This window comes from Megascapheus bottae, unplaced genomic scaffold (genome assembly GCF_031878675.1).
Source record: "Megascapheus bottae isolate mThoBot1 unplaced genomic scaffold, mThoBot2.hap1 HAP1_SCAFFOLD_68, whole genome shotgun sequence".
Taxonomy (NCBI): Eukaryota; Metazoa; Chordata; class Mammalia; order Rodentia; family Geomyidae; genus Megascapheus; species Megascapheus bottae.
In genome coordinates, this window is record NW_028327630.1 from 466,334 (window position 1) to 475,743 (window position 9,410).

At 45.5% G+C, this 9,410-nt stretch overlaps 2 protein-coding genes across 2 annotated transcripts; both read left to right on the forward strand.

Moving 5' to 3' along the window:
• Positions 1 to 743: 743 nt before the first annotated feature.
• LOC150039562 (endogenous retrovirus group K member 10 Gag polyprotein-like) lies at positions 744 to 2,863 on the forward strand. Its single transcript, XM_090327750.1, has 3 exons — positions 744 to 1,196; positions 1,505 to 1,976; positions 2,085 to 2,863. Exons 1-3 carry the CDS (start codon positions 744 to 746, stop codon positions 2,861 to 2,863), a joined length of 1,704 nt encoding a protein of 567 aa, XP_090183876.1.
• Positions 2,864 to 6,476: 3,613 nt separating this feature from the next.
• On the forward strand, positions 6,477 to 8,246 carry LOC150039563 (syncytin-1-like). The gene has a single exon (XM_090327752.1). The coding sequence runs from the start codon at positions 6,477 to 6,479 to the stop codon at positions 8,244 to 8,246; it is 1,770 nt and encodes a 589-aa protein (XP_090183878.1).
• Positions 8,247 to 9,410: the final 1,164 nt, after the last annotated feature.

Sequence of the window (9,410 nt, forward strand, 5' to 3'; positions counted from 1 at the left end):
TCTTCATGGATGCTAGGCAAGCACTCTACCACTATGCCAAACTCTCAACCCTGACGTAGTAATTATAAAGTCATCATAGTCATATCAAAATATCCTTTCTCCTACAAAGAATGAACACTTATCTATGTGTGTTTTTGGAGACTGCCTCAGGGTCTTTTAACTTGCTGTCTAATACTTTTAATATTATAAGCTTAGTAAAAAAAGTTTTAGGCTGCTTACTTTGTGCTAAGAGACACCTGGATCATTATCTTTATTTACTGGTTGCTTTACTCCGTGCCAGGAGACATCTGGACTGGTATCTTGACAGTTAATTTAGAGACTATTCTGATTTACGCTGTGTTATCTCAACAGGTCACTTGCTCCATCTTCTGTCTTCCCAAACCCCCTTTCTCTGCCTATAATGAATCTTGCAAAGTAAAAATTCTGCTGCGCTAGCCCCTGCTTTAGAGCCCTATATAAACCCCCTCTGACTTTCAATAAACAAACCTTGATCAGAGCACTGTCTTGGTCTCATTCTTTGTGTTTGTCTGTCCCACTCATTTAGGTATGGTTCCCTCTCGGGTCTCAGTTGACTGAACCCCGCGGGCCGGGGCAGATTGGCGCCCAACGTGGGGCTCGAGGCACGGGAACCCCGCCTAAAGCCGTCGCCACCGAAGAAGGACTGCGCAGTCTTAGCCACCCCAAATTCAGAGGACGAGGAGTACCGCCTTCGTCCGCTGCCAAGGTAGGAGAAATTCGATGAAATGGGACAGAAACTCAGTAAGCCAGAGTTGTTTGTTCAAGGCTTAAAAGCTTCACTCAAAACACAAGGATTTAGGGTTAAGAAAAAGGATCTCACCCAATTTATTGTTCTCCTCGGAGATATATGCCCGTGGCTCCCTCAGGATGGCACTATCGATGAGGCCCGGTGGAAGCGTGTAGGGGATTGTTTGCAGGATTACTATAAGGTGTTTGGACCAGAGAAGGTCCCTGTAACTGCTTTTACTTATTGGAAATTAGTTAGAAAAGTTCTTGAGAGAAGGCATGTTCAGCCTGAGGCTTCACAGGTCATAAAAGATGGAGAAGATTATTGCAAAAGCATCGCGTCATCGCGGTCGCACACCCCTGATATTAAAACTACTCCTGATGTTAAACCTGTAGCTGCCGTTACCCGTTCCCCTTCTCCCTGTCCCTCAGTTGTTATCCCCATGCCTGAGGTAGAAGAATCCCTTTATCCAGTTTTAACAATTTAACAGCTCCCCCTGAGGGATTTCCCCTGGAGGACCAGGCTTCCCTAGAGGAAGCCGCTGCTACCTGTGAGGGAGACCGACACCAGCATGACAGGTACCACCCCCCTCCTTACGTCTCTGCGCCTCCATTTTTTGGTCCTGTCAGTGCTGAGTTAACCCCATCCTCTCAGACTTTCCTTGACACCACGCAACGAGCAGTGTAGCAGTTGACGGAGGAAACAAAGGCCCTTTCTGCCCTGTTTAAAGCCAAAAAAGACCAAGCTAATTTGTTACAGGCCTTGGGTCAGCTTGATCTGGACCTCTCCTCCCAGTTAAAAGATAGGCCCTCTAAGAGCTCGCGCAAATCTCAGGTAAAACAGCAGGCTGCTCCCTTACTTGCTTTTCCAGTCACTGGCTCTCAGATTAAATTACCCCAGAATGGCAAGAGCCAAAACAAGGAGGCAGGAATCCCGGAGCAGGGTGGAGGAGAATCGGAAAATGACTCCCCTCGAGGAGATCTGACCGAACACTCTGATAATCAGAGTGAAGAGGAGTCAGAAGAAGAGGGAGGAAGAGGCCCCCGGTTAACCCTTAGAGCCCAAAATAATTATCGGCCTTTCAAATTTAAACAAATTAAAGAGCTGAAGAATGCTGTTTCCTCCTACGGGCCGACTGCCCCTTTTACTCTGTCTTTGCTGGAGAGCTTGTGTTCACAATACCTCACTATTTACGACTGGGAAACCCTGGCAAAAGCAGTTCTTAGCAGAGGTCAATATCTCTCCTGGAAAGCTGATTATACAGAGAGGTGTCGGGAATAAGAAAATAGTAATATCCTTGAGCCAGGAACGGCTAAATGGACACTCAAGAAATTATTAGGACAGGCTCCCTATAACACCAATGAGCGGCAAGCCAGGTTTCCTCCTGGGTTGTTAGCACAAGTCCGGCTCGCCGCGCTGCAGGCCTGGAAAGCAATACCTTCCCCCGGTTCTATTTTTTCCTCCATTGCTAAAATTCATCAGGGACCACAAGAGCCCTATAATGAGTTTGTGGGGAGGCTTACTGAAGCCGCTGAACGTATTTCTGGTAGGGATGAAACTGAGAGTGATTTTATTAAACACCTGGCTTATGAAAACGCCAACTCCGCCTGCCAAGCCGCGTTACGGCCTCATCGGCGACTTAAGACTCTCTCTGATTATATAAAAATCTGCTCAGATGTAGACCCCACCTCCCGCAATATTGGCCTAGCTATCGGAGCGGCGCTTAAAGAGTTACACCCAGAAAAAACGCGCCTGTGTTTTAACTGTCGCCAGGCTGGACATTTTGCTCGGGAGTGCCCCCAGCCCAAAACTATCAACTCAGCTCCAGGGAACTCCCCACAGCAGGGACAGATTCCACCCTTTTGTCCACGGTGTAAGAAGGGCAGACACTGGGTTTCCGAGTGCCACTCCAAGACAAATATTCAAGGAAAACCTTTAACTTCTGGGCCGGCGGGAAACTACAGGAGGGGCCAGCCTCAGGGCCCCTATCAACAAACTTCTGGGGCAGTCAGATTTGTTACCCCACAGCAGGTGGCCCCTGCAGTGTCTCATCCCTCATACGGGCCACCCCAGGGAGCGCAGGACTTGACCTCTGTTCCTCCACCCATACAATATTAACTCCTGAGGCGGGAACCCAGCTCCTATCCACTGGAGTATTTGGGCCCCTGCCGCCAAATGTATTTGGCCTTATTTTAGGAAGAGGCAGCTCAGTTATTCAGGGACTTAATATTTCACCTGGCATAATTGATAATGATTACACAGGTGAGATAAAAATCATTGCCTCTGCACAGGACGGCCCTGTCTCCATTTATCCGGGACAGAGAATCGCTCAATTGGCTTTACTACCTCTGAATACCAATAACCCCAGCTTCTCAAAGCCTAGAAAATCCTCCAATTTTGGTTCCTCCGATGCTTATTGGGTCCAGGCCATTACCCCCTCTAGACCCCTATTACATTTAAAATTGGAAGGAAAGTTATTTGAGGGACTTTTGGATACAGGAGCTGATGCAACCATTATTGCTCAAAATCAATGGCCAGTCACTTGGCCCCTCACCCCTTCCCTGACACATTTAAAAGGAATTGGCCAGTCCTCCAACCCCCTCCAGAGTTCAAAGATCCTGACATGGGAAGATCAAGAGGGGAATAAAGGCACAGTCCAGCCCTATGTAGTTCCAGGTATCCCAGTTAACCTATGGGGGAGGGACATTCTTTCTCAAATGAAGCTTTTTATGTGCGGGCCGAATGAGATTGTAACACAGCAGATGCTTAGTCAAGGATTTCTCCCTGGCCAGGGGCTCGGTAAAGAAAAGCAGGGCCTCCCCATCCCTCTTGAGATCCCACCTAAATTAGATCGCACTGGCCTAGGATTTAAAAATTTTCAATAATGGCCATTGACATTCCTGCACTCCACGCAGATAAGATCACTTGGAAACAGACAGAACCTGTGTGGATTGATCAATGGCCCCTTACTACTGAAAAGCTGGCAGCAGCCACAGAGCTAGTGCAGGAGCAGTTAGCTGCCGGCAGGATTGAACCTACTACCTCTCCTTGGAACACACCCATTTTTGTTATTAAAAAGAAAACAGGAAAATGGCGACTTCTTCAGGATTTGAGACAGGTTAATAAGGCCATGGTCCCTATGGGGGCCCTGCAGCCTGGCCTCCCCTCACCAGCCGCCATCCCAAATAATTATCAAAAAATAGTAATAGATTTAAAGGATTGCTTCTTTACAATACCCCTTCATCCTGATGATAGGCAGCATTTTGCTTTCAGCTTACCTGTGATCAACTTTAAAGGCCCTATGGCCCGGTATCAGTGGAAGGTATTGCCACAAGGAATGGCTAATAGCCCCACCCTATGCCAAAAGTTTGTAGCACAAGTTATTGACCCCTTTAGAAAGCTTTACCCCTCCATATATGTTATTCATTATATGGATGATATTTTATTGGCAGGACCGGAGGTTACGTCCCTACTAAAAGTGTCTCAAGAAATGTCCCAGGCACTTGTAAAGGCAGGATTACAAATTGCCCCTGACAAGATACAGTTAAAACCACCCTATTTGTTTCTGGGCTTTGAGTTATTCCCTCATAAAATAGTATCCCAAAAGATTCAGATACGTACTTCTCACTTAAAAAATCTTAATGATTTTCAAAAGCTTTTAGGAGATATTAATTGGCTCAGGCCTTATTTAAAACTGACCACGGGTGAGTTAAAGCCCTTGTTTGACATACTCAAAGGGAGTTCTGACCCCCTCTCCCCGCGATCTTTGACCCCCCTTGCTACAGAGGCTCTTATTAAGGTAGAACAAGCTATCTCAGCTCAGCACATTGTCTATTTGGATTATAACAAACCCTTCCAGCTTATTATTTGTGCCACCAAAGTTACCCCTACTGGAGTATTGTGGCAAGGAGGTCCCCTTTACTGGCTTCATTTGCCAGCTTCCCCCTCTAAAGTTTTAACATCTTATCCTATGTGGGTAGGAGACCTCATAACTATGGGACGAGAACAAAGCCGCAAGCTTTTTGGCAAAGACCCTGATGAAATTATTAGTCCTTATACTCCCTCGCAAGTACAGTGGCTAATACAAAACGATGCTAATTGGGCCATTTCCTGCATTTCCTTTGCTGGGAAAATTGACAATCATTATCCCGCCAATAAGCTTTTACAGTTTTTGCAGCATCAATCCTTTACTTTTCCCTCCCTGACAAAAAAGTCGCCATTAGCTGGTGCAGCTCTGGTGTTTACTGAAGGCTCTGCCAATGGACAAGCAGCCTTTTCCATCCAGGGCAAGGTCGCCTCCCTAGACACACCTTATACCTCAGCCCAATTGGTGGAACTCTTTGCAGTTCTCCAAGTCTTTGCACAACTCCCCAACCAACCCTTTAATTTATATACAGATAGTGCCTATGTCGCTCATTCCATTCCTTTACTTGAGACCGTTCCTTATATCAAACCTAACACCAATGCCTCCCCACTTTTCTTCCTTATCCAGTCTTACATACATCAGAGGCAGCACCCGTTTTTTGTTGGGCACATTCGGGCCCATACTGAGCTCCCCGGACCCCTTGCTGTGGGCAATAAATTAACTGATTTAGCCACTAAACAGGTTTTTTATGTACAACCTAGTCCTCTAGCCCAGGCCCAACAAGCTCACGCTTTACATCATTTAAGTGCCCAAACCCTCCGCCTTATGTTTAAGATTACCAGAGAACAAGCGAGACAGATTGTTAAACAATGTAAAAATTGTGTCACCCTATTGCCAGTTCCTCATTTAGGTGTTAATCCTCGAGGGTTGGTTCCTAATGAATTGTGGCAAATGGATGTTACCCATATCCCTTCCTTTGGTACTCTTAAATACCTTCATGTTACTATTGATACTTTTAGTGGGTTCATTTTTGCCACACTACATACTGGCGAGGCCTCAAAAAATGTTATTGCTCATGTTCTTAATTGTCTGGCTGTTATGGGAAAGCCCAATATTATTAAAACTGATAATGGCCCTGGATATATTGGAAAAAATTTTCAGCAATTTTGTCATCAATTGCAAATAAAACACGTCACTGGCATCCCCTATAATCCTCAAGGCCAGGGAATTGTTGAAAGGGCTCATCAAGTAATTAAAAATACCCTTCATAAAATAAACAATGGACATTTATACCCCACCAAAGGATCCCCCAAAAATATTCTCCATCATGCTTTATTCGTTATTAATTTCCTCACACTAGATGCCAATAAAAGGTCTGCAGCTGATCGACTGTGGCACCCCCAAACAAGTAAAAATTTTGCTCAAACCATGTGGAAAGATCCATTAACATTTCAATGGAAAGGACCAGACCCTGTCCTGATATGGGGACGAGGATCAGCATGTGTGTTTGATCATACTGAAGGGTCAGCCAGATGGCTGCCTGAAAGGCTTTTAAAACCAATTGACAGCATGGTACTAGAGAATGACCAGCAACCAGCCAGCGAGATCTCAAAATTTTGATGCCAAAATTTTAATAATACCCCTCCAGAGCCTATAACGGGCTCTGAGAATTTTTTCTTTTTCTTTTTCCAGGTACCATATGGAAAATCGTGGATGAAAAATCCTGTTCGTCATTCTGGTAATTCTTTTCATTGGCTGCCTTTGAGCTATTCTAGCCATCCCAGCAGTTTGTGAATTGGCTAAGTGGGACCTCTTGGGAAATAGAACATATTTCAGTGGCCACCCCTGTGTTTTGACAGATTAAAGATGCAGCCAAAACTTGTGCCTCTATGGCTTTTGGCCTCAATAATAATTAAAAATGTAGACTCAGGTTTTGGACCAACCCCCTCGAAAAAGGAGCTTTATGCTGCACTCTTTGGCCCTCCCTGTGAATGCAGGGGAGGATATTGGTCTGAAGCTCCCAATAGCTACACCCAAACAGTTGACTGCACAACTAAGGTGGCCTACCTCCGCGCGGAGAAAAATACTGAATCTGTAGGATTTCACAAACCTGTATGGATTTGTAAAAACAAGCCAAAAATAGTTCCCCCTAACCCAGACCAGACTAGGCAAAATTGCTCAGCATCTTGCACATATACCACGGCAGTGCACAGTTCTTGCTATACCTCAGCCTCTATTTGTTTGGGCAAGCAAGGCCTTCAGTATTTCCAAGCCTCCCTGACAATAACTGCCTCTCCTGGAGGAACAGCTACACATGTGACCAGTGTTCTTTTTGGACATACAAGACTCCATACCCAGTTACAGCTTGCCAGCTGTGAAGGTGCTGTTGGTAAGCCCTCTTGCTGGCCCATTAAGGCCCCTATAGGCATATCCGATGGAGGAGGGCCCACGGATGCTGTTAAACATATTCAAGTACTAAATTCATTAAAATCTCAGCTGTCTAAGCTTGTATATCATCCCCTAGCCTTACCCAAGTCTCAGGTGTTAGAATTAGATACAAATACAATGGATATTCTAAACATCACCTTTGTCCTACTCAACAGCTCTAACCCCACGCTTGCTAGTGATTGTTGGCTTTGCCTGGCAGCGGGGGCGGTTATGCCTTTGGCTATTTCTGCCAATTATAATATAAGTACCAAAGATACGTGTTCCCCTGGCCTCCCTTTTAGGGTACAGCCTATGGGCAACTTTACAACCTGCCTCTCAGGAGCAATGCAAAACAATACCATGGATGTTGATGTTGGCGCATACCCCTCTGATATTTGTTGGATGTTAAATAATTACTCTTCACCTACCCCATCTCTTTGCCCCCCTAATGGCACAGTATTCATCTGTGGAGGAAACTTGGCCTACCCCAGACTACCGCTCAATTGGACAGGTGATTGTGTTCTTGCCTTATTACTCCCTGATATAAGTGTCGTGTCGGGGGACGAGCCTCTGCCTATCCCTAGTTTTGATATGATAGGAGGAAGGAAACACAAACGAGCAGTTACTCTTATTCCCCTCCTTGCGACCTTAGGGATCACCGCAGCTATAGGGTCAGGAACAGCAGGGCTGGGTGTGTCTCTACATCAGTACCATCGATTATCAACGCAGTTAGTTGGAGATGTACAAGCATTGTCCAGCACTGTGCGAGATTTACAGGACCAGCTAGACTCCCTGGCAGGGGTAGTACTTCAGAACAGGAGAGGGCTAGATCTTTTAACTGCGGAAAAGGGAGGTATCTGTTTGGCTTTACAGGAACGATGTTGCTTCTATGCAAACAAGTCTGGCATCGTCCGGGACAAAATCAAAAACCTTCAGGAGGATTTGGAAAGAAGGCGAAAAGAGCTGGCTGACAACCCCCTCTGGAGCGGATTCAATGGACTCTTACCTTATCTCTTGCCCCTGCTAGGACCCTTGCTTGCTCTATTACTAATTGCTATGATTGGACCATGTATTGTTAATAGGCTTGTTTCATTTATTAAGCAGCAGGTAGATACCCTGATGGCAAAACCCATACAAATCCATTATCATCAATTGGCTCTCGAAGACCTGGATATGCCATATGGCTCTCCTATGGAGACTGCGCCTTAGTCCCACATAGCGCACACCCTCTGGGTGAAGGCATCTGCTTAAGAGGTGCACTGCTAGTGCAAAGGGGCTAGTAAAGCTAGCACGTGGGACCCCTTCAGAGATACGCATGATAGCATAGGGGTTGGTGTCGCATCATCATGGGACGTGGCCTTGTGAGTACGGGACCGTTTCCCCTGACAACCCCCTCCTTCTCAAAACGACACCCGAGGTTCTGAATAAGGGACTCGACTGCCAACCAACAGTTCGCTCCCCTTGTTCCACCTCCAAAAGTGCATGAAGGATCAGTGCCTCTGTCTCCCCTCTCAGATTAATGCCTATCATCACCAATGTTGCCATATGCGTTCTATATTTAAAACAAAAAAGGGGGACTTGTTGGAGACTGCCTCAGGGTCTTTTAACTTGCTGTCTAATACTTTTAATATGATAAGCTTAGTAAAAAAAGTTTTAGGCTGCTTACTTTGTGCTAAGAGACACCTGGATCATTATCTTTATTTACTGGTTGCTTTACTCCGTGCCAGGAGACATCTGGACTGGTATCTTGACAGTTAATTTAGAGACTATTCTGATTTACGCTGTGTTATCTCAACAGGTCACTTGCTCCATCTTCTGTCTTCCCAAACCCCCTTTCTCTGCCTATAATGAATCTTGCAAAGTAAAAATTCTGCTGCGCTAGCCCCTGCTTTAGAGCCCTATATAAACCCCCTCTGACTTTCAATAAACAGACCTTGATCAGAGCACTGTCTTGGTCTCATTCTTTGTGTTTGTCTGTCCCACTCATTTAGGTATGGTTCCCTCTCGGGTCTCAGTTGACTGAACCCTGCGGGCCGGGGCAGTGTGTAATGCTTTTTTTAAATTTCACTAATTCTTCTGTGTTTTTCCCTCTTGCATTTTTTACACATGACAGCAAAGCTAATCATCAGGAAAAAATTGATTAGGATACAGAAACCTAATAATATCCTAGTAGATTGACGTCAAAACTATGTGCAAGATGCCCTGTGTGTTTGACCTAGTGGTAGAGTCCTTGGCAACTGCGCAAAAAAACTCAGGTTTGATTCCTCATTGCCACATACATAGAAAATGCTGCAAGTGGTGCTGTGGCTCGGTGGGACAGCTAAAGCCTAAAGAAAGTCCAAGAACAATGTTCAAACTCTGAAGTCAAGTCCC

What these genes read in the sequence shown, in the direction of transcription:
- LOC150039562 (XM_090327750.1), top strand. Translation starts at nt 744, where the DNA reads ATGGGACAGAAACTCAGTAAGCCAGAGTTGTTTGTTCAAGGCTTAAAA. An exon ending in TTGTTATCCCCATGCCTGAG is followed by an intron (nt 1,197 to 1,504) that starts GTAGAAGAATCC and finishes AATTTGTTACAG; the next exon opens with GCCTTGGGTCAGCTTGATCT. An exon ending in AAAAGCAGTTCTTAGCAGAG is followed by an intron (nt 1,977 to 2,084) that starts GTCAATATCTCT and finishes AGAAATTATTAG; the next exon opens with GACAGGCTCCCTATAACACC.
- LOC150039563 (XM_090327752.1), top strand. Translation starts at nt 6,477, where the DNA reads ATGCAGCCAAAACTTGTGCCTCTATGGCTTTTGGCCTCAATAATAATT.